The 25,800-nt window shown below is 40.2% G+C and overlaps 1 protein-coding gene across 1 annotated transcript in view; it reads right to left on the reverse strand.

Moving 5' to 3' along the window:
* Positions 1–14,411: 14,411 nt before the first annotated feature.
* LOC126335637 (odorant receptor 13a-like) overlaps positions 14,412–25,800 on the reverse strand; it is a 125,927-nt gene continuing 114,538 nt past the window's right edge. The window contains exon 7 of the mRNA XM_049999092.1: positions 14,412–14,552. Coding sequence (XP_049855049.1) covers positions 14,412–14,552 — 141 coding nt within the window. The remainder of the gene's footprint in view (positions 14,553–25,800) is intronic.

Below are 25,800 nucleotides of genomic sequence, written 5' to 3' on the forward strand. Positions count from 1 at the left end.
GTAAATAAACGTCTGTAATGAAGAATTACTTGTTGTCGTCAATATGAACTCAAGACCTTTTGCACGAAGCAGACACCTCCTAATGCAACGTTTTAATTTGGTGTTGAGGAGCTGAAATGTTATAAGTGCTGCAGGTGAGCCCAAAATCAACCAGTTCTGCACCCGCAGCCTGAATGCAAACTAGCCTCTACGAGGTCCGGATCCAGAGTTCCATCCTCGCACCTACCTGGCAGCAGCTAGGATGGTGTTCTTACCAGTGTGTAAAACGCGTCTCCCTTGCACAACCCACAAGACTTGTACCACAACCAAGAACTATTCTATTGTAGAACTGTGAGCAGAGGTTGCATCACTGGTCGAATTATTCTGTGTCTGGAAAATACTGGCTCACATCCTACACACAACACTCAGTCAGTGGGTACCACAACCGCAATTTTGGTATCAGTGTAGTACTGCTGATGTTTCAGAGTGTCTGACCAATCAACTCCAAATCCCATCCTCGCAGTGTAAACACAGCCGGGTGGTAAAAGGGGAAACAAACACTGATACTATGGTCACTTCCTTCAGGTGTCACCCGTGGTGGGTCACCCAAATTCACCGTGTCCATTGCTGAGCCCTTGAAGCCTGGAACAGCTCCAATATCTGCAAGCATCAGTGTATCACTGTCAGGGGCTACCATAGTATTGCCCAGTGAAGCATCACTACTTTCTGTGAACTGGTCTAAACCATCTCCCACACAAGGTCTAAAAACGGACTGCCTACCACTTTCCTGCCATTCCATCTGCAGCCACAGTAGAAGGCACCACTGAAAACAGCTCGCAGAAAATACATTGCCCAAACTAAAGAGTATTATGATCATTGTACCCATGAACTGTTCTCATAATGTTTAACCCTGTGCAGTTTGGTTATCAATTGAATTATAACAAACCCTTACTGCCAGGTGTTAACACAGTTATTCAATGATGACAGAAAAGAGATTAATAATTAATATAAAAAGTGGTATAAGTGAAGGGGAAGCTGTTGAATAAAACATACCCCTTTCAACCTAACTGAGAATGATACCTGTATATTAACATTACACTTTACACATTTGTTTGCAGCTTCAACTTTTCTCATTTATTTAACAAAATATCGCCATATTTCACTACTAAAATTACAGTTACATCACCTCCAATCGAGTAGTTTATGATTGCTGTCAGTTATCGATATTTTCAATCTCCACCTGTTCAGAATTGTTGAAAACATAGGACAGTCTAGATCATAAATAGTACTATCACCAGGCTCAGAATTTGGTTTAAAAGAAGCAGTGTTATGCGTTTCTGCGAGAAAATGTTAACCATTTTACAAACATACCCTCAGCTAAATCATTACTCAAACTAACTGACTCAAAGGAAATAGTATTAGGAACACCAACAGCATTTTTTTTGATTGCTCTAACAGTTTGAATACTTTTCTAAACCATGTTTTACATTAATATAAATTGAAAACGGCTTTCAATCACTACTCTATAGAAAACTACATCTGTCTTAATGCTCATATCAGGTTTGTTTGTGTGATATGTTTTTCAAACAAATTGATATTCTGGAAGAATAGTAGTCTCCACATCACAATAAAATTGAATCCAATTAATGCAACTTTTATAAATTCCCATAAGGGAACATTCAATAGTTGTCTTCAGAAATGGGCTGCTCACATTCAATGGAAATAATGTATTCGTTTGTAAAATAAAAATTACATGAACAAAACTGATTGGGATCCAAAGATACAACTAAAAGAAAAGGAAAAAGGATACAAACATACAAAATATAGCCTAAAACCGTATTTTTTATAATTACTGATTAAGTAGATGTGGCACCTCTCATGACTCATAACAACATTTAGCTTCTGATTGATTACACTGGGTAAAACAAATCATTTGTATGTTTATTTCAGAAGTTTGAATCAACCTATATATCAAAAGTTTATAAAGAGGGGAAATAAAATTGAAGATTTACCTGTTAATAAAGTTGCTTCTTGAACTGAGAAAGATGAAGTGTCTCAAAGATTGTAAGAATGCAAAGATAATTAAGTTTCTTTATTTGATGGTGTCATTTTTAAAACTCACAACACATTTATATTTGAAGAAATCGTAAAGAAATAAAGTGGTTTCGTTTAGCTAAAACTTATTCAAAGATTCATAAACCATTTGAGAGAGACAGTCTTAATGCTTTTAACATCCTTCGAAAGTGTGGAGAGACAGTCTTAAAGTTTTCAACATCTATCGAAAAGATGACACAAAATCATATTTATCATGAGTTTTTAAATGAAATTTAAGGCTGATTAGTTTAATGATATCTGAAGTAAATATTCGAATCATGAATTTGGTTTTAGTACAGAAGATTTAATGAGAAAATATAATGATTGCAGATATCAGAATAAGATGAAAAATTTCATAATGTTAAAGTTAATCATCATACTGAACCTTTATTAATTTTAATCACAAACAGTAGCCATAAATGTTAATTAGTATATTAATCATAAATTTTGATCATAAATTTTAAACATCTGTCATTCATTTTTCTTGAAGAAATGCTAGTAAAACATGATACAGTGATTGTAAAAAAGGTTTTATACAATAAGAAAGAAAAAAAAGGAGAGTGAAAAAAAGCTTTTTGAAAATGTCAGAACAATTTTTAGCGGGATATGGGAAATACAAGAAAGGAGATTGAAGGACAAAGAAAAAATGTGCTAAAGCAACTGAAGGAAGCAAATGGTTCCTTATCATCATTTTTAAGATTCTGGAGATATATCAATAAATCACAATGATATTTCATTAGGTGAATCAAAAATAAAGCATTTGAGTGAATTAGAAGAAGAAATTAAAAAAAAACCATGAACAAAGAGAGCAAAGAGAATAACTTCTGAACTGGTTTTATGATTGATGAACTTCCAGTAGAAGCAAATGAGAGTCGAAGTGGTATAGTTAAGATATTTGGGATAATGGTAGTCTTTGGTTTAGTTTTTATAAATACAACAGGAAGAAACGTATGTCTGATTCATTTGGAGGTAATACCGCAAAAGAAGGCAGCGTTATATGCCCTTTGCTGTTCCTTATCTATATTAACGATTTGGGAGACAATCTGAGCAGCTGTCTTAGGTTGTTTGCAGATGACACTGTCGTTTATCAACTAATAAAGTCATGAGAACATCAAAACAAATTGCAAAACAATTTAGGAAACATATCTGAATGGTTCGAAAATTGCAGTTGACCCTAAATAACGAAAAGAGTGAGGTCATCCACATGAGTGCTAAAAGGAATTCGTTAAACTTCAGTTACACGATAAATCATTCTAATCTAAATGCCATAAATTCAACTAAATACCTAGGTATTACAATTATGAACAACAAACTGGAAGAAACACAGAAAAAATCTTGTGGAGAAGGCTAATCAAAGACTGCATTTTATTGGCAGGACACTTAGAAACTGTAACAGGTCTACTAAAGAGACTGCCTACATTACACTTGTCTGTCCTCTTTTAGGACACTGCTGCATGGTGTGGGATACTTGCCAGATAGGACTGATGGAGTACATCAAAATAATTCAGACAAGGGCAGCACGTTTTGTATTATCGCGAAATATGGGAGGGAGTGTCACTGAAATGATACAGGATTTGGGCTGGACATCACTAAAAGAAAGGCAATTTTCGTTGTGATGGAATCTTCTCACGAAATTCCAATCACCAACTTTCACCTTCGAATGCGAAAATATTTTGTTGACACCGTCCTACATATGGAGAAACGATCACCACGATAAAATAAGGGAAATCAGAGATAGTATGGAAAGATATAGGTGTTCGTTTTTTTTGTGCACTATACGAGATTGGAATAATAGAGAATTGGGAAGGTGGTTCGATGAGCCCTCTGCCAGGCATTTAAATGTGATTTGCAGAGTATCCATGTAGATGTAGATGTAGAATTTTTTTGGGCACATGACATCTGAATGAAAAATTTCCAAACTAGTGATTTGGCACTCTTCAAGTGGCCTGCAAGGTCTACTTACCTTATAGTTTGTCATATTTTTCTTTGTGGATACGTAAAAGACAATGTTTATGTACCACCTTTGTTGACAGCACTGACTGAACTCTTGGATCATATCAGTGCTTTATTGGAGACCATTGACAAGGAGATGCTAAAATGTGTATGAATCGAACTAGAATAATGTGTAGATATTTGTCGTGTAATATGAGGAGAGAACATTGGACATTTGTAATTATTTGCAACAAAACGTGAATATATGTTGTTTCACTTTTTCATGCTATGTTCTGTGGAATAAATTCATCCAAAACTCAATGAATCACTCATAGCTGCCCTTTATTATTATTTTTTTTGTAAGCAGATCCCAAACTATGCTGCCTGCACGTGACCAGTCAAGGCTGTACTTTTTTTCCAGAGGTCAGCAGGAAGTGCGTGTATGCTTATACCTGTCGTGTTCCTAGAGGGACCTGATATAACCCAGTGACTGCTCTTATACAAAAAATAAAAGTGAACATGCTCATCCCTTCATCTACGCTCGAAAGTATTTCTGTCTCGAAGAAATTGATAGTAGTAGAAGCAAAGATTTGTTTAAATGCACACAATATATACTAAAGTTGTAGGAGTAATGATTTATCCATATAGATGCTACAAATCTTTTATTTCAGATCAAATATTGTCATGGGAAGTTCTGAAGAAGGTAATTCTCATTAAGGGCGTAGGAAAAGATAGGTTACTACTTACCTTAAAGACGACACATTAAGCTGCAGACAGCCACAGTCTTCGTCAGAAAAAGAGAAACACACACAATTCATTCACACAACTAAACACAACTCATATGCACATGATGGCGAACTTTGGCAACTCGGGCTAACTGGCTTGCTTGTGTGAATGAGTGGTGTGTCTTCTCTATTTCTGACGAAGATTGTGGCCGAAAGCTTCGCATAAATGTCTTTTAATTTGACTGTCTGTAAATGAATGTGCCATCTTTATGGTAAGTAGCAATCTATCCTTCCCTACAGTGTTGATATTCCTACTTGGTTTCCACTGTTTAGTTCTCATTAAGTGTTATTTCTTTACCATTACATCTCATTTTCAAGTAAATATATTTTTTTTAAACATTAAGTTTACATAGCTGTTTTCAATCATAGCACAAGTCGAAATTACATTCATTTTTAATCACTGTAGTCTCTAATTTCAAGTCATATTACAACACTTGTGAAAATGAGATTTTATTCCCTACTGTGAAGACTGTGTCTCAGGAAGCTTTTCATATAAAGAGTGATTAAATGACACTCCACAGTTTTAATGATCTCAGGTCGATTTACTCTATCAAATTTTCTTTGACAAAGAAATTTGATTGAATGTTGATCATATTTCTTTGACAAAGGTCTTTTACACGGAGCAAGAGGGAGTATTACACTGTCATCAAATATTTCACCATAGTTCCTTCAATGTGCATATGCCAATGTCATATTTGTTCGTGGATTTTGGGCCATGTTTATATTTGTAAACGCTATATTAAACGGAAAACAGCCGCAGCGATGTTAGCATTCCTAGCAGTTACATTTTTTAATGCAGTAAACAGAAGACGAAGGCTTTCTTTGATCAAACCTAAGGCGAGGTGCTAGGTTTGATCAACGAAAATTTAACCAAGATGTAACTGTGACAAAGTTACTTATTACAATACCAAATTTTATTTGACAAAGAAACTTTATAAAAGAAAATTTGATAGCGTAATACTGGCCTTAGCGTCTACTAAATAAAGGATGTCACTGCATGGCGTCGTATGGAGGCAACAGAGAAACATTCGCGTTGCACGCTGTTGATCGTGACTGAGCTCATTCTTAAGTCTAACTACTACATCAGCGAACGTGAATTGTTTTGTTAACTTTGTGTTCACTAGATTGTATGACCTGAGTGTGTTCGATAGACATATGATGTTCTTTTTACTGCCAAAATGCCATTTCGTCATTTCATGTCTTACAGAAGAAATTACGATGGAGGCCAAATAATTAACGTATTTTAATTTCTGCAGGGTGAACCAATGAGGAAGAAATGATTATCTAGAATTCATAGGAATAAATTTACTCCTTATTCAGGTTCAAGGAAGAGTTTTTGTTTTGCCAAATTTTTAAAAAAGGTTAATTTCAATGACAAGGAGTACAGATTATGGTGATTTGTTGACTTTTGGGCTTTGTGTACTCTGGACTGCACAGCTTGTGTATGTTCGATCAACCTATGATTTTGTTTTTACGGCCGAAATGCCACGCAGTTGTTTCTTCTAGAACTTCAGCTTTCTTACATTAACATGGCACTAGAATTCCTCTTTAGTATTCGTTGCTAATAATACATATCGGTCTGCCTGCAATATTCAGTTCTGTTTTCTAATACAAAAACTTCCAGTAAGCTTACTGGTGAAAAACGGCAAGAAATTCCCATAGGTATAATCATTAAATGAAAATTAAATTAAGAGTAGTTACCATATTATCACATCTCCCATAAATTAGACTATTTCTGACAACCTGTAGTTCTAAATCCAAGCTGGTAATTTAGTGCATACGCAACAAACTGAGTGAAAAATGCTTCTGATCTTCAAAGGCACAAATAGGCTACCAATAACTATTTTTCTTTAAAAATATAGATAGAGTTCCAAAAAAGGGAGAAATGCGAGAAGGTAAATACAGAAAACGGAAAGACACCACATTTTCATTATTTTCAAGGATTTATAGGCTGTGAGCAGATATAAATATAAAAAAAACTGTGACTCATGTGGGTCATTCCATGCCAAATGGTCTAGAGGCTTCCATATGATTAAGGATCTTCACGAAATGTTGTGTAAACATTCTCACATGTTCCTAGTAAACATTGCTACGTTTTTATGATCGGTAATTCAATACTTTCGGAGATATAGTTATTTGTTTGATGCCACGGTGCAGCTAACAACAGTGTACCAATGATTTTTCGACAATTTTGAGACATAATACCCCCCAACAATATTTCTTGACAAAAACAAAACTAGACCACCTTGTACAATGTTTTGGGCTACTTTAAGCGAAATAATAAAAATGATTTCATGAACAATTTTCAAATGGATAATTAGAAGCGAAGTCGGCTGAAAAACATAGACGCTCGAAAAAATGTGAAGTTTACATTTTGATGTCTCCACAAGTAATTGCGCGGTGAACCTGAGACTTTTGCACACAATAACTTACAATATCTTAGAATATAAAATTTATTCCCTTACTGCTTTCTGACTGTTTACAGATTGTGAGAAACGTTGACGATTTTTCTGACTTCAAAAATGGATATATTTGGACGACTTTTACAAAAAAGGTTCTTCTGAAAACAATTTTAGACCGTTTTCATAAGAAAGATCATATTCTAAACCACATAAAAACTACATTTGGTTTTGCAATGGGAGCATATAAGTCCTTAAAAAAAGTGTGCAGTTGTATTGAAAACTGATTAAAAATAGCCATTTTTGGAGTTTTTAGAAAAGGCGTCATCTTTGCCCTCAGTATGTAAACTATTGGAAAGCATTAGGAGAATAAAATTTTATACTCTATGACCTTGTATCAGTAACTTTATACTTGCAAAGTTTGAGGTTTACCCTGCACTTACATTCGGAAGTAATTTACAAGAAGCTGTGGATATCGAAGTCGCTCCCTCACTGAGAGTGATATGTATCGCACGACTGACTGTCGAGGGACGCTGAGTACGTGTATTAATAATTTTTTAATTAAATCTTGGGGGAAGGTAGTTATATCAATGTTTATTAATATCACTGCCACACGTTAGATATGTTGACAAGCATTAATCCACCTACTTTCCCCTATGATTTAGTTAAAAACATGACTGTTTACAATGATATTCCACATTCAGTAGTCTGTTGAGTTGAAGAGGAATGGACATCTCTAAAAAGGGCAAACACAAAAGTAGGAAGGAAAACACAAATTAGTGATAAGAATAATATACAGAAGAATGGAGAAGAAAAATGAGGGTGTGTTAGATACCGATCAATTTGGCTTTAGGAAAGGTAAGGGCACGAGAGATGCAATTCTGACGTTGCCTGATTAAAAAGGGTGTAAGACGTAGTCTTCCACTCCTATTGCTCAATCTAGCCGGCCGGGGTGTCCGAGCGGTTCTAGGCGCTACAGTCTGGAACCGAGCGACCGCTACGGTATCAGGTTCGAATCCTGCCTCGGACATGGATGTTGTGTGATGTCCTTAGGTTAGTTAGGTTTAAGTAATACTAAGTTCTAGGGGACTGATGACCTTAGAAGTTAAGTCCCATAGTGCTCAGAGCCACTTGAACCATTTTTTTGCTCAGTCTACACAACAAAGAAGCAATGACGGAAGTAAAAGCTCAGGAGTGGAATTAAAATTCAACTTGAAAAAATTTCAGTGATGCGATTCGTTGATGATTTTACTACACTAAGTGAAAGGAGAGAGGAATTCCAGGAGCTTATGAATGGAATGAAAAGTCTAATGAGTACAGAATATGGACTGAAAGTAAATCGAAGAAAAACGAAAATAATGAAAAGTTCAAATGGTTCAAATGGCTCTGAGCACTATGGGACTCAACATCTATGGTCATCAGTCGCCTAGAACTTAGAACTACTTAAACCTAACTAACCTAAGGACAACACACAACACCCATCCATCACAAGGCAGAGAAAATCCCTGACCACGCCGGGAATCGAACCCAGCAACCTGGGCGCGGGAAGCGAGAACGCTACCGCACGACCACGAGATGCGGGCTAATGAAAAGTAGCAGAAGTGAGAACAACGAGAAACTTAATACCAGGATTAATGGTCACGAAGTAGATGAAGTTAAGGAGCGGTGTTGGGGGCGGATCCACTTTGTGTGTGGTTGCCGTAGGTCGCTGTGCTTCTGTTAGAATGCAGTTACATTTTAGCATCATTTATCTCGCATTGTTTAGTGGGCGTTACAGTGTTTTGTGTTGGCGAAGAGTCACTGCCTGGACCGTGCAATCGCAGTCACCCCAAGGCAGACCGGGTGTGGCCAGCAAGTGCCTGCTTGTCTACCGGCGGTACGCCGCAAGGAAGAGTGTTGCAGTTGGTAGTTTGAAAGAAGCTATATCTGAATCCTCCCCCCATGGCGTACTTACCTTGTCGTGGCGGTGGGGCTTGTGTGGTCAGATGATCCTGAGAGCTAGGCTGGGGGTAGCTCTGCTACTGGTAGGGTCTCCCATACTAGATAGTTCAAAGGTGATGATCCAGACTAAATGGGACACCCTGGTCCTCCAGGTTGGGGGTTGGCGCGAGGCCAAAGCTCCAACACCGTAAAAAAGATGATTGTTACGAAACACTAAGAAATAGCAAGGGGAAACTACAGCTGTAATTTATCCCGAGGACATGCAGCTTTACTGTATGATTAAATGATGATGACGTCGTCTTGGGTAAAATATTCCGGAGGTAAAATAGTCCCCCATTCGGATCTCGGGGCGGGGACTACTCAGGAGGACATCGTTATCAGGAGAAAGAAAACTGGCATTCTACGGATCGGAGCGTGGAATGTCAGATCCCTTAATCGGGCAGGTAGGTTAGAAAATTTAAAAAGGGAAATGGATAGGTTAAAGTTAGATATAGTGGGAATTAGTGAAGTTCGGTGGCAGGAGGAACAAGACTTTTGGTCAGGTGAATACAGGGTTATAAATACAAAATCAAATAGGGTTAATGCAGGAGTAGGTTTAATAATGAATAGGAAAATAGGAATGCGGGTAAGCTACTACAAACAGCATAGTGAACGCATTATTGTGGCCAAGATAGACACAAAGCCCATGCCTACGACAGTAGTACAAGTTTATATGCCAACTAGCTCTGCAGATGATGAAGAAATTGATGAAATGTATGATGAGATAAAAGAAATTATTCAGGTAGTGAAGGGAGACGAAAATTTAATAGTCATGGGTGACTGGAATTCGTCAGTAGGACAAGGGAGAGAAGGAAACATAGTAGGTGATTATGGATTGGGGCTAAGAAATGAAAGAGGAAGCCGTCTGCTAGAATTTTGCACAGAGCATAACTTAATCATAGCTAACACTTGGTTCAAGAATCATAAAAGAAGGTTGTATACATGGAAGAATCCTGGAGATACTAAAAGGTATCAGATAGATTATATACTGGTAAGACAGAGATTTAGGAATCAGGTTTTAAATTGTAGGACATTTCCAGGGGCAGATGTTGACTCTGACCACAATCTATTGGTTATGACCTGTAGGTTAAAACTGAAGAAACTGCAAAAAGGTGGGAATTTAAGGACATGGGATCTGGATAAGCTGAAAGAACCAGAGGTTGTACAGAGTTTCAAGGAGAGCATAAGGGAACAATTGGCAGCAATGGGGGAAAGAAACACAGTTGAAGAAGAATGGGTAGCTCTGAGGGATGAAGTAGTGAAGGCAGCAGAGGATAAAGTAGGAAAAAAGACGAGGGTTGCTAGAAATCCTTGGGTAACAGAAGAAATATTGAATTTAATTGATGAAAGGAGAAAATATAAAAATGCAGTAAATGAAGCAGGCAAAAAGGAATACAAACATCTCAAAAATGAGATCGACAGGAAGTGCAAAATGGCTAAGCAGGGATGGCTAGAGGACAAATGTAAGGATGTAGAAGCTTATCTCACTAGGGGTAAGGTAGATACTGCCTACAGGAAAATTAAAGAGACCTTTGGAGAGAAGAGAACCACGTGTATGAATATCAAGAGCTCAGATGGCAATCCAGTTCTAAGCAAAGAAGGGAAGGCAGAAAGGTGGAAGGAGTATATAGAAGGTTTATACAAGGGTGATGTACTTGAGTACAATATTATGGAAATGGAAGAGGATGTAGATGAAGACGAAATGGGAAGTAAGATACTGCGTGAAGAGTTTGACAGAGCACTGAAAGACCTGAGTCGAAACAAGGCCCCCAGAGTAGACAACATTCCATTAGAACTACTGACGGCCTTGGGAGAGCCAGTCATGACAGAACTCCACCAGCTGGTGAGCAAGATGTATGAGACAGGTGAAATACCCTCAGACTTCAAGAAGAATATAATAATTCCAATCCCAAAGAAAGCAGGTGCTGACAGATGTGAAAATTACCGAACTATCAGTTTAATAAGTCACAGCTGCAAAATACTAACGCGAATTCTTTACAGACGAATGGAAAAACTGGTAGATGCGGACCTCGGGGAGGATCAGTTTGGATTTCGTCGAAATGTTGGAACACGTGAGGCAATACTGACCTTACGACTTATCTTAGAAGAAAGGTTAAGAAAAGGCAAACCTACGTTTCTAGCATTTGTATACTTAGAGAAAGCTTTTGACAATGTTGACTGGAATACTCTCTTTCAAATTCTGAAGGTGGCAGGGGTAAAATACAGGGAGCGAAAGGCTATTTATAATTTGTATAGAAACCAAATGGCAGTCATAAGAGTTGAGGGGCATGAAAGGGAAGCAGTGGTTGGGAAAGGAGTGAGACAGGGTTGTAGCCTCTCCCCGATGTTATTCAATCTGTATATTGAGCCTGCAGTAAAGGAAACAAAAGAAAAATTTGGAGTAGGTATTAAAATTCATGGAGAAGAAATAAAAACTTTGAGGTTCGCCGATGACATTGTAATTCTGTCAGAGACGGCAAAGGACTTGGAAGAGCAGTTGAACGGAAAGGACAGTGTCTTGAAAGGAGGATATAAGATGAACATCAACAAAAGCAAAACGAGGATAATGGAATGTAGTCAAATTAAATCGGGTGATGCTGAGAGAATTAGATTAGGAAATTAGACACTTAAAGTAGTAAAGGAGTTTTGCTATTTAGGAAGTAAAATAACTGATGATGGTCGAAGTAGAGAGGATATAAAATGTAGACTGGCAATGGCAAGGAAAGCGTTTCTGAAGAAGAGAAATTTGTTAACATCGAATACAGATTTATGTATCAGGAAGTAGTTTATGAAAGTTTTTGTTTGGAGTGTAGCCATGTATGGAAGTGAAACATGGACGATAACTAGTTTGGACACGAACAGAATAGAAGCTTTCGAAATGTGGTGCTACAGAAGAATGCTGAAGATTAGATGGGTAGATCACGTAACTAATGAGGAGGTATTGAATAGGATTGGGGAGAAGAGAAGTTTGTGGCACAACTTGACTAGAAGAAGGGATCGGTTGGTAGGACATGTTTTGAGGCATCAAGGGATCACAAATTTAGCATTGGAGGGCAGCGTGGAGGGTAAAAATCGTAGAGGGAGACCAAGAGATGAATACACTAAGCAGATTCATAAGGATGTAGGTTGCAGTAGGTACTGGGAGATGAAGCAGATTGCACAGGATAGAGTAGCATGGAGAGCTGCATCAAACCAGTGTCAGGACTGAAGACAACAACAACAACAAGAAATAGCCTCGGATTCGGTACGGAACAATGCAAACGACCCCAGCAAGTCAAAGGTAATGCCAGGAGATCATGGCACAGACATAGAGTGAAGCGTGTTACTTGGAATGTAAAAACACTGTTCTCAACAGGAAAGGTGTAGGTCCTTTATGAAGAACTGAATAGGTACAGGCTAGACATAGCAGCACTGCAAGAAATGAGATGGCCTGGAGAAGGAATGCATAAAGATAAGTGGTATAGCTACTTCTACAGTGGAAATAAAGAAGTTGAACATCAGTTTGGAGTGGGCTTTGCAGTAGCCAACAGAGTGAGGGGAAATATTACGGACTTCAAGGCTGTCAGTGAGTAATTCTGGTTTTATTCCATTCGCCTACAGAAGATAAAGATGAAAGCGAAAAAGACCTAGAATCAGTGTATGAAGATGCACCATCATACAATGTGAAGTTTTTCCTCGGTGATGCTAATGCTAAAGTAGGAAGAGGAGATATTTTGAGACCTTACACTGCCTTCACAGTCAGCAACACACAGTCTAACAACAATGGAATGAGATTAGTCAACCTGGCAAAACTTAAGAATCATGGGTACCTACTTTCCTCGCAAAGACATCCATAAGATAACGTGGAAGTCACCTGACGAAGAGACTGAGAACCAAATAGACCAGATACATGTTGATGCCAGAAACAGAAGTGCTACCCAAATGTACAATCTCAGAGAGGTGCAGAAATAGGATCAGACCATTACCTTGTGGTGACAACCATACAGGGGAGGATAGTAACAGCAGGAGAAGAGCAGACCAGAAAATAAATTCAGACCTACTGAAATAGGACCACATTAAGGAAAGATATGCACTTGAAATTGCAAACAGGTTTGCTTCTATAGAAGAAGAAGGCGAAGATGATGTTGAAAAATTTTGGTCGATAATCAAGACAGGTTTAAAAGATGCTGTAAGTGAGGTGCTGAAACCAATGGAGGTTGAGCAGAGAATGGTTTAATCATAGGTGTAGAAATGCAGGCACCAAGAGAAAAGCAGTGAAACTTTTGCGGCTGACAAACGAAATGCATGAAAGAACAGGGTTGGGGTATATGGAAGCAGCTAGAGAAGCAAGACAAGTCCTTCAACAGAAAAGCGATAGTTCATAAACAGTAAAATAAAACTTGCAGAAGAAGACCGGACAGTAGGAAATACAAGAGACTTTTACAGGACAGTCAGATTCTTCGAGAAAGGATACAATCCAAGGATTGACGCGAGCAGAGATATAAAAGGTCAGATAATCACAGATCAAATGAAAGCTTTGGAGGAATGGAAAAACTACTTCGAAAACCTCCTGAATGCGGACGTAAACACCATGACAGCTACAACAGAAAAAGAAGAAGAAGAATCATATAGTGATTACAGAGATACTGTACCATTGGGGGAGTTTGGACTACCAAGCGTGGAAGTGGCAAGAGCGACAATAAAAGAGCTGAAGAGGGGGAAGGCACCAGGAATAGATGGCATACCTGCAGAGATGCTGAATGAGGGAAGAGCTACTCTACAAGCGAGACTGTACCACTACTTACTATGACTACTTATGACAGCAGAAGATGGGAGAATGAGTGTGTAAGTTAGTAGCTATAAGATAATAGGTAATAGGGAAGCAAGTTTGAGTTACGAAGGTTTCTTCTGTGTAACATTCATAAAATTCTTTAAGTTACTTCCTGAACATTTCACAAGTCTTAGTAAAAGAGGTTCACAAAAGACAAGTGCATAGTGTTTTATTGTTTATTGGTTGGGACATGAATTATAAACGTGAGGTACAAACTTCTTTGTGCAGTGATTGTTTTACATTACCTCATTATTTATCGTTGCAATGAATGTCATGGCAACAGGTGAATGCATAATGAGGGTGCACACCCATGTGTAATGAACAAAATTTCGGTGACAGGTACTGATGAGGGATGGACTATCGAGATAAGCTGTCAGCAGCGACCTGGTATGAAGCACTGAAGTCTAGCTGATGCCTTTGATCTGTTGTCATCTATCTGGTGCCTTTAATCTGTTGGCATCTAGCAGGTGCTCTTGATCTGTTGGCATCTAGCTGCTGCTCGTGATCTGTTGGCAACGAGCTGGTGCCCTTGATCTGTTGGCATCTAGCTAGTGCTCTTGATCTGTCGCAGGACTGTGAAGTAAGAGAAGGCCTTTGTCAGCGTCTGCAACAAACCAAAAACGGACACGCTCAGTAACATAGACACCTCTCGTGTATCTGTGACAGTTTGTGACGAAAATGAAAAATATACGAGCTCTACTCATATTTACTCCTTTAAAAACTTCTTCTTTGTCCCCATTCCATATGCATTAACGGATGTTAGCGACGACATTTACCATTGCTTAACGGTTTCCTGTAACAAACGCCGTTCATTGAATATTATGCAAACCTGTGTACTACCTAATATTTTGCTGCCAAGACGTCTGACATCTTACAACTACTCTTCTGCCATCAACTAGGCTTTCAATTCTTAGCTACAAGAATCGGTACTTTTCGTTTCACGTGATATGTTCAAAATACGCCATTTTTCCCAAGTGACTTAGATCCGTTAGCGATATACATGAGGCGGTGGTGAAGTAGTGTGGGGCCTCCTTGAAACGTAGTTGCAGGAAGTTCCCCAATTATGTGGGGGTAAGCATGATTTGGTACAACTAAGAAAATATAATTGTAGATGAGAAGTTGGAAGTCAGAGTGCACTCCACGGCTTATAAGTTGTGTCACTTGAACAAGGATATTGAATTACTACATGCAACTGTTGTCTCATCTTGGAATATCCCATAATTTAATAGGATATCACCCTGAACAAGATGAATTTGCATGCAAGTAGTGTTAAAGAAGAAAGTATTATACTGGGAACCCTTTCAAAATGTTCCGACATTTCAATTCTTTAGCGCACGTATTTATGTTATTAGCTGTATTGTTTCTTTTGATGAATATATGCTTTATCTATGGATGTAAAGGGAAAAGTTAAAAAATACCGTTAACACTATAAGTATTAAGTAAAAATCAGTGTAAAGCCTGTGGTCAGATTTAGTCAACTTTGTGTTGCTTCGAATAACAATTATTGTATTATTTCTTACTACCCGTACTTGCGATGTAATGATAGTTGTCACATAATTTATGTATTGTTTTCTTGATAGCTACCGCTGATCGGTGTTCAATGTTGTTACGTGTTTGATGCTTGGACCACATTTATTTGGTTTGTGTATGTTTTAGGAGTGAGAGCTTACGACGTTATGAAAACATTTCGGAACTATCCACCTAGGCACCTTAAATGCTGACTCATTTCAACTAAGATAACCTTGTGTGCATGTGTAGACGGGTATTATCTGTGTCGTCTGATGGAATTTCCTGTAAGGAATTCTTTCAGTTTGAGCGAATATTTAAAGTGTCTTTATCTATTATGAGTCTTTAATTGAACTCCGATAAAAGAAGTGTGATGATTGTTATGACAACGTGCTAGTTTGAGTGTATGACAACGAGGTACTTAGCGCTCGTTCCCAAATTTCATGAGACGAGTGTAGGTAAAAGTCACAGAGTAATATAACTTCAACTATAATTAGTATTTAAGAAGTTCATAAAAGCATGCACACACATGCACACAGATACTGACAGAAATAAGCAAATCATGCCTTTTGCCAGGTCTAAAACTTCTAATAGAAAGAGAAATTCCGTGGAAAATATTAAAAGTGTACAGCGAAAAGCTGCGGCTTGCTGATCGTGCGAATAAAAAGGAGGATGCAGTCACTCTGTACACACTAACATCTCTAGCCTAAAGGCATAGTCTGAAGTCCACAGACAACACTCGTCTCGTCATCATCTAGAAAGCGGACAAATTTTCACATACGTTTATTTCAAACTTCTCATGAATGTCTAAAATGCGGTTAAAATGTGACGTTAAGTTGTTTACGCTTTGCAGGCAGCACAGAGTAATAAAACTTTCGTCAGAGTATGAAGCCACATGTTAGGCTACCATGCCCTATTACAAAGTGGGTGTGAGCGACTTCATTCCGTCAAAATGACTGATATGAGGCAGAGGAATGACACATTGTGTTTCCCTGTAGTCCTCCTTGGCTGCCTGCTCAATTCCTTAATTCTCATGTGCCCTGGTACCCAGTTGAATGATACGCGTTTTACATAATAACGCAATATTGTCCTTTTCCTTTACATTTTTTAAAATTTTAAACCCTTTTGCAAAAATTAAAACCTTTAGAGTCTTTCTTGCGTCACTAGCCATCAATAGAGTACATGTTCATATGCATCTGCATAGCCTATGAATCTGCAGCATTTCAGGGCAGTAACAAGATCATGAATGTTAGAGGACTTTTGGGAGATAAAAATGTATTAAAAATGTAATAAAAGATAGAGTTTATAAAAGCTCAAGACCCACTACATTTGGCAATCTGGTGACAGGATTATACCAAAATTTGGTAAAGCCTCAGGATGGAGTTTTGTAGGTAGTAAAAAATTGATTTCACAATTTTATGAAAACTAACATTGGATTGTACTCGTATTCATGTCCTTGGTAAAAAGGAAAGGAAGTGGTACAATCCAAGATAGAATAATGGTAGTATTGTCAAACTAAAAAATAAAATGATTGTAGATAGTGTAGTACAATCAGGAAGTAAATAAGGGCAATAAAGAATAAAATTAAAAACTAAAGTGGTTGCACATGGCGCAATGCCAAACACGCCAATAGCAACAGAGGTAGAGACAAACGCTAATGTCAGTTACAGGCTAAAAGCAAGTGCGATCATGGTGCAGCAAACGGTCCAAGCAGCAGATGCGGGAAGAGGTCAGGCAGGCTGTGTGCTGAATTACAGGCCCATATCACTAACGTCGATTTGCAGTACGGTTTTGGAACATATACTGTATTCGAACACTATGAAGTACCTCGAAGAAAACGATTTATTGACACATAGTTAGCACGGATTCAGAAAATATAGTTCTTGTGAAACACGAATATCTCTTTATATTCATGAAGTAATAAGTGCTATCGAGAGGGGATGTCAAATTGATTACATATTGTTTGATTTCCAGAAGGCTTTCAACACCGTTCCTCACAAGCGTCTTCTAACCAAATTGCATGCCTACGGAGTATCGCCTCAGTTGTGCGACTGGATACGTGATTTCCTGTCAGGAAGGTCACAGTTCGTAGTAATAGACGGAGAGTCATCGAGTAAAACAGAAGTAATATCCGGCGTTCCCCAAGGAAGAGTTATAGGCCCTCTATTGTTCCTGATCTATATTAACGACATAGGAGAAAATCTGAATAGCCGTCTGAGATTGTTCGTCGATGATGCTGTCATTTACTGTATTGTAAAGTCATCAGATGATCAAAATGATTTGCAAAAATGGTGCGAAAAGTGTCAATAGACCCGAATAAGGAAAAGTTTTAAGTTGTTCACATGAATACCAAAATCAGCTAAATTTCGACTACGCGATAAGTAACATAAATCTGAAGGGTGTAAATTCAACTAAATACTTAGGGATTACAATTACAAATAACCTAAATTGGAACGATCACGTAGATAATATTGTGGGTAGAGCAAACCAAAGACTAAAGAGACTGCTTACACCACACTTGTCCGCCCTATTCTGGAGTATTGCTGTGCGGTGTGGTATCTGCATCAGGTGGAATTGACGGATGACAACGAAAACTTACAAAGAAAGGCGGCTCGTTTTGTATTATCGCGAAACAGGGGAGATAGTGTCACAGACATGATACGTGAATTGGAGTGGCAATTATTAAAAAAAAGGTGTTTTTCGTTGCGACGGGATCTTCTCATGAAATTTCAATCACCAGTTTTCTCCTCCGATTGCAAAAACATTCTGTTGGCACCCACTTACATAGAGAGAAATGATAATCACGATAAAATAAGAGAAATCAGGGATCGTACAGAAAAATTTAAGTGCTCGTTTTTCCCGCGTGCCGTTCGAGAGAGGAACGGTAGAGAGACATCTTCAAGGTGGTTCATTGAACCCTGTGCCAGGCATTTTATTGTGAATAGCAGAGTAATCACGTAAATGTAGTAGATGCACCAGAGGCTATGGGGAAATGCATCGTGCAACGAGCTGACGTCAAAACCAAGCCAAAAAACTGCGAGGCTGAAAACTTAGCTCTAAGACAGAGTATAAGGCAATCAAATTCCTAACAGCAACCATTTCATCTCGAAATAACGCAAAAAATTGAAGCTACCAGTGAAAACAATATAACTGTATATTATGACCAAACTGAAAAGTAGTCTTACTTCTACGTGTCAATACCATCTAGGATATACCCAGTAGGAAGTTTGAAAGGAACTCACGTTTCGAAATTTACGAATGTGTATATGAGAAACTGGCACTAGATTAGTCAAACATTCGTAATATTCGTCTGAACTCTAGGCAAAACACATAATTTCAAAAAATATGACTCATGAAACGTGTGAGAAATTAATGTAAGTCAATAATGAAGTGATGAAATTCTAACATTGTGAAGAAAAGGTCTGTCATTTAGGTGCTATGGTTCACGCAAATTATAGGATTTGATGTTCAAAAATGCTCCGTCGACCGTTTGAATAAACGACAGTGATAATCAGCACATGTTGGAAACCTGACGGGAGAAATGAGACAGTGAATTGTCAGGCTCATACTGGTACAAGACAGGTACCGTTGTCAGAAATGACGTGGTGGGCGTCAGCAAAGACAATGGACACCCCAGACTGGATCTGTTTACTATTTTTCCGAACACATGGGCATTATTTAGATAAAGCAAAAGTTTCTAATTGACAAATTTGTCGTTGTGTGGACTTTATCGCATGGGATACGTTTACTGTGATTGAAAATGATACGGGACAAAAAGGAAATTGGTGTAATAAGTACTGAAGGAAACATAATAGTACCAAAATCCGAATATGCATATTTATGTACATACATAAAAAAAGTTTTGCATCAACTCGGTTCCGAGAGTTTCGGAACCTGTACAGAAAATTGGAATAGAGATCAACATAAACAAAATTTTTGCCCTTTTTATTGCCCATGAAAACCACACATTGTATGTTGCACCACCATACAGCGAGATCTTCAGAGGTCGTGGTCCAGATTGCTGTACACACCGATACCTCTAATACCCAGTAGCACGTCTTCTTGCATTGATGCATGCCTGTTGGCATACTATCCACAAGTTCATTAAGGCATTGTTGGTCCAAGTTGTCCCACTCCTCAACGGCGATTCGGCGTAGATCCCTCAGAGTGGTTGGTGGGTCACGTCGTCCATAAACAGCCCTTTTCAATCTAGTCCAGGCATGTTCGATAGGATTCATGTCTGTAGAATATACTGGCCGCTCTAGTCGAGCAATGTCGGTATCCTGAAGGAAGTCATTCACAAGATGTGCACGACGGAGGCGCGAATGGTCGTTCATGAAGACGAATGCCTCGACGATATGCTGCCGATATGGTTGCACAATCGGTCGGGAGTATGGCATTCACGTACCGTAACATCTCTTACTGCGCCTTCCATGACCACCAGCGGCGTACCTCGGTCTCACATAACGCCACCCCAAAGCAGCAGAGAACCTCCACCATGCTGCACTCGCTGGACAGTGGGTCTAAGGCGCTCAGCCTGATCGGATTGTCTCTAAACACGTCTCCGACGATCGTCTGGTTGAAGTCATATGCGATACTCGTCGGTGAAAACGTGATGCCAATCCTGAGCGGCCCAATCGGCATGTTGTTGGGCCCATCTGTACCGCGCTCCACAGTGTCTTGGTCGCGAAGATGGACCTCACCATGGACGTCGGGAGTGAAGTTGCGCATCATGCAGCCTATTGCGCCCAGTTTTAGTCATAACACGACGTCCCGTGGCTGCAGTGGAAGCATTATTCAACATGGTGGCGTTGCTGTCAGGGTTCCTCCGTGCCATAATCCGTAGGTAGCGGTCATCCACTTTAGTAGTAGCCCTTGGACGGCCTGAGCAAGGCATGTCGTCCACAGTTTCTGTCTCTCTGTATCTCCTCCATGTCCGAACAACATCGCTTTGGTTCACTCCTCCACGCCTGGACACTCCTCTTGTTGAGAGCTCTTCCTGGCACAAAATAACCATGCGGTCGCGATCGAATCGCAGTATTGACCATCTATGCATGGTTGAACTACAGACAACACGAGCTGTGTACCTCCTTTCTGGTTGAAGGACTGGAACTGACGGGCTGTCGGACCCCCTCCGTCTGATAGGAGTTTCTCATGGATAGTTTGCCGGCCGGAGTGGCCGAGCGGTTGTATAGGCGCTTCAGTCTGGAACCACGCTACCGCTACGGTCGCAGGTTCGAATCCTGCCTCGGGCATGGATGTGTGTGATGTCCGTAGGTTAGTTAGGTTTAAGTATTTCTAAGTTCTAGGAGTCTAATGACTTTAGAAGTTAAGTCCCATAGTGCTCAGAGCCATTTGAACCATATTCTCATGCATGGTTGTTTACATCTTTGGGTGGCTTTAGTGACATCTCTGAACAGTCGAAAGGACTGCGTCTGTGATACAGCCAACGCCTAACTGCAGGAGTTCTGGTAAGTGGGGCGATGCAAAATTTTTTCTGATGTGTGCATAAGGGGCAGTCAAATGAAAACGAGACAGATGTAAAAAGTAGGTAAATTGTTTATTGTCTCAAAAGTAATCGTCATAACTGTTAATACATTGTTCCACTATGAGACAAGATGGTCAATGCCTTCATGGAAAAATGTTTGCAGCTGTCTACGGAACTGTGGTAGTAACTAGGCGTCCACCTCTTTGTCCTAAATAAATCGATAGCCATGAATGTCTTTGTTCAGGGCTCCAAAACAATTAAAAATCGCATGGGGAGAGAGCGGGACTGTGTCGTGGATGTGTAAGGGCTTCATGGTAAAGCTTCTGCAGCGTAGTCCAGATAACCTTGGCCACATGTGGGCGGGCCCACACAACCCCCATACAGTCCCGATCTCTACTAATGCGATTTCCATATTAGTGCCGAGAAGAAAGAGATTCATAGCCGACAGTTTGCTTTGGGCGAAGAAGTGCACACCTGGTTCTAAATCTACGTCTACATCTATATCCATACACCGCAAGCCACCTGACGGCGTGTGGCGGAGGGTATCTTGAGTACCTCTATCGGTTCTCCCTTCGATTCCAGTCTTGTATTGTTCGTTGAAAAATGGATTGTCGGTATGCCTCTATGTGGACTCTAATCTCTCTGATTTTATCCTCATGGTCTCTTCGCGAGATATACGTAGGAGGGAGCAATATACTGCTTGACTCCTCGGTGAGGGTATGTTCTCGGAACTTCAACAAAAGCTCGTACCGAGCTACTGAGCGTTTCCCCTGCAGAGTCTTCCCCTGGAGTTTATCTATCATTTCCGTAACGCTTTCGCAGTCATGCATACATAGGCAACTGCACACATTTTTCCATGGAGACACTGACCTTCATGTCTGGCAGTTCCATAAATGTATTAACAGTTATTGTGATCGCTTTTGAAATAATAAGCAGTAAACTTACTTTTTTCCATGTGTCTCATTTTCATGTGACTCTCCCTTATAGTTTTGTGAATTACAGCTGTAGGCGATTACATTTTTTAGTAACTGATTTTCATAGACATGGTGTAAAGTGAGATTCAGATGGGCACTTGCTTAGTACTCACAAATTACGAAATTAGAAAAAAAAAACATATACATAAAGTTAGCGTGATACATACCGACAGGTGCCTGTTTGATTCCTTTCACCATTTGAACTTATAGTGATAAGATTGTACTCTCTCTATGTGTACGATATCATGTATTGTGATTATCGATGGCAGTCGCGCTACAATCTTCACCGACTGCAAGCCACTCTCTGGCAAGGTTTCCCTTCTACGAATGAGCAAGACACACGGATGATACTGTCCTTTTACTCTCACGGATTCATAACATCGTGCATTTGAATGAGTTGTCGGTGTGTCCCACTTTGGCAAGTATCCAGTGGAATGCTAATTTTCTGTTACAGTTATCTAGATTTTTGAGTGAGTATTCATATGCACTAGTAGGTGTTATCACTGATAAGATCTGTAAGGCTCTGGTCAGTGATATACAATAGCTGACGATTACACGAAGTGTTTTTGAAGAGACGACGTGGTACAAATCAATCACATTCATGTCCTCTTTTGATTTATACATCTTCGTCTTAAACCGTGTTTCTCAGCCTTTTGATCTGTTATCGTATTTCTCTTTATATGTGGGACTTATCTTTGTCAGCAATGATCGACAGAGTTGGTGATTATGTATGTGAGAGAAAATTTGTCTGCTATTCTCACCACACTTCGGCCCGAAATCTACATAAATTATGTGCCTTTGCTACAAAAAATATTCAGTTTACTTTATTTGTTCATTGTCTCGAGGAACCACATTGTTGCTGAGGTCTTCATTCCGAAGAACGGTTTGATGTACACTACTGGAAATTGAAATAAGAACACCGTGAATTCAATGTCCCAGGAAGGGAAAACTTTATTGACACATTCCTGGGGTCAGATACATCACATGATCACACTGACAGAACGACAGGCACATAGACACAGACAACAGAGCATGCACAATGTCGGCACTAGTACAGTGTATATCCACCTTTCGCAGCAATGCAGGCTGCTATTCTGCCATCGAGACGATCGTAGATGTAGTCCTGTGGAACGGCTTGCCATGCCATTTCCAACTGGCGCCTCAGTTGGACCAGCGTTCGTGTTGGACGTGCAGACCGCGTGAGACGACGCTTCATCCAGTCCCAAACATGCTCAATGGGGGACAGATCCGGAGATCTTGCTGGCCAGGGTAGTTGACTTACACCTTCTAGAGCACGTTGGGTGGCACGGGATACATGCGGACGTGCATTGTCCTGTTGGAACAGCAAGTTCCCTTGCCGGTCTAGGAATGGTAGAACGATGGGTTCGATGACGGTTTGGATGTACCGTGCACTATTCAGTGTCCCCTCGACGATCACCAGAGGTATACGGCCAGTGTAGGAGATCGCTCCCCACACCATGATGCCGGGTGTTGGCCCTGTGTGCCTCGGTCGTATGCAGTCCTGATTGTGGCGCTCACCTGCACGGCGCCAAACACGCAAACGACCATCATTGGCACCAAGGCATAAGCGACTCTCATCGCTGAAGACGACACGTTTCCATTCGTCCTTCCATTCACGCCTGTCGCGACACCACTGGAGGCGGGCTGCCCGATGTTGGGCCGTGAGCGGAAGACGGCCTAACGGTGTGCGGGACCGTAGCCCAGCTTCATGGAGACAGTTGCGAATGGTCCTCGCCGATACCCCAGGAGCAACAGTGTCCCTAATTTGCTGGGAAGTGGCGGTGCGGTCCCCTACCACACTGTGTAGGATCCTACGGTCTTGGCGTGCATCCATGCGTCGCTGCAGTCCGGTCCCAGGTCGACGGGCACGTGCACCTTCCGCCGACCACTGGCGACAACATCGATGTACTGTGGAGACCTCACGCCCCATGTGTTGAGCAATTCGGCGGTACGTCCACCCGGCCTCCCGCATGCCCACTATACGCCCTCGCTCAAAGTCCGTCAACTGCACATACGGTTCACGTCCACGCTGTAGCGGCATGCTACCAGTGTTAAAGACTGCGATGGAGCTCCGTATGCCACGGCAAACTGGCTGACACTGACGGCGGCGGTGCACAAATGCTGCGCAGCTAGCGCCATTCGACGGCCAACACCGCGGTTCCTGGTGTGGCCGCTGTGCCGTGCGTGTGATCATTGCTTGTACAGCCCTCTCGCAGTGTCCGGAGCAAGTATGGTGGGTCTGACACACCGGTGTCAATGTGTTCTTTTTTCCATTTCCAGGAGTGTAGCTTTCCACACAAGTCTACCCTCTGCAAGCTTCTCCATCTCTGAATAACCATCGCAACTTGCATACAGCTGAACTTACGAACCAAGATATCCTTCTACAATTTTTTCCATCCTCGCCCTCCCGCACTTGACTTCATTGACAAATGATCTATTTCTTGATGTGTCAGAATATGTGCCATCAACCAGATCCTCCCTTTTAGTCAAGCTCGCACAGAAAATTTCTTTACTCCCCAATTCGATGACGTACCCCTCCACTAGTTATTCGATCTACTCACCTAATCTGCAGCATACTTCTGTACCACAAACTTTGATAAAGCTCCTGTTCTCTTCTTATCTGAACTGAATATGTTCCACTTCTGTACAATATGTCGTAAATTTGTAGTTTAAGATAATGTCACAGAGCAGAGCAAAGAACGCAACGCAGTCCGACTTTCACGTGGTGCTGCATCGGCAACAGTGCCCGCAGCCTCAGCACTGTTCTGCTGGCTGGGAGGTCTGTGTGGTTCACTACGGCCTGCCTAAAGTGATAAGATGACAGGCCCTAGAAGTCATATTGCAGCCTGAAAAAAAAGTACCAAGGCATTCTAACGACTATTCTTTCTTGTCTGTGATGTTTGTCTTCCACCTTTTCGGTCTGGTGGAAGGATACATTCCAGGAAGATTCTTTCGTAAAATACTTCCAAAAGTTAAATTTAAATTTGATGTTAAAATAGTTCTCCTTTTCTGAAACTTTTTTCTTGCCATTGACACTTTTCATTTTATATTATCTGTACCTTGGCCATCACCAGCTATTTTGTTGCCCGACTGACGAAACTCGCCTGCTACTTTTAGTGTCTCATTTCCTAATTTATTTCCCTTTCCATCTCCTGATTTAGTCAATCTACACCTCACTAACATTGGTTTATTTATGTTGATGTCCATCTTATAATAAGTTCTTTACAGGCCACTGTCACTTTCGTTAAACTCATTTTCGAAGTCCTTCACCGTCTCTGACACAATTACAGTCTTCTTTGGCTTCGTTTACTGGTGGCTCTGCGTACAGACCGAATAACGTGGGGATAAGCTACAACTATGTCTCACTCACTTCTCAACCACGGCATCTCTTTTACCTTCTTGATCTCTTATGACTGTAGTCAGGTTTCTCCCCATGTTTTAGATAACCTTCCGCTCCCTGTATTTTTGTTCCTGATGATCTCAGAATGTCAGGGCGTATTCCAATCTATATAGCTGAAAGCTATTTCTAAACACACAGATCTGTAAATGTGAGTTTGCCTTTTGTTTAACACTATTTTTCGTCCCCCTGTATAAGCTAAAATTTTTTTTAAATCTCATCAAATATATTTTTCAATTTATTCATCATCTAGGGAGGAGCTAATAGGCTACTATAGTGTGATGTGGCATTGCATTTATATTGGTTACGTTTACTGTGCTCTGCATCGTAAGTGACCAATATTCCTAATTTCTTATTATTCCCACTCCTGCATTACCCTTATTTGATTCTGATAATAAACCTACATTCAACTGCCAAGAAGTCTTGTTACTGCAG

The sequence above is a fragment of the Schistocerca gregaria genome, chromosome 2 (assembly GCF_023897955.1).
Source record: "Schistocerca gregaria isolate iqSchGreg1 chromosome 2, iqSchGreg1.2, whole genome shotgun sequence".
NCBI lineage: Eukaryota > Metazoa > Arthropoda > Insecta > Orthoptera > Acrididae > Schistocerca > Schistocerca gregaria.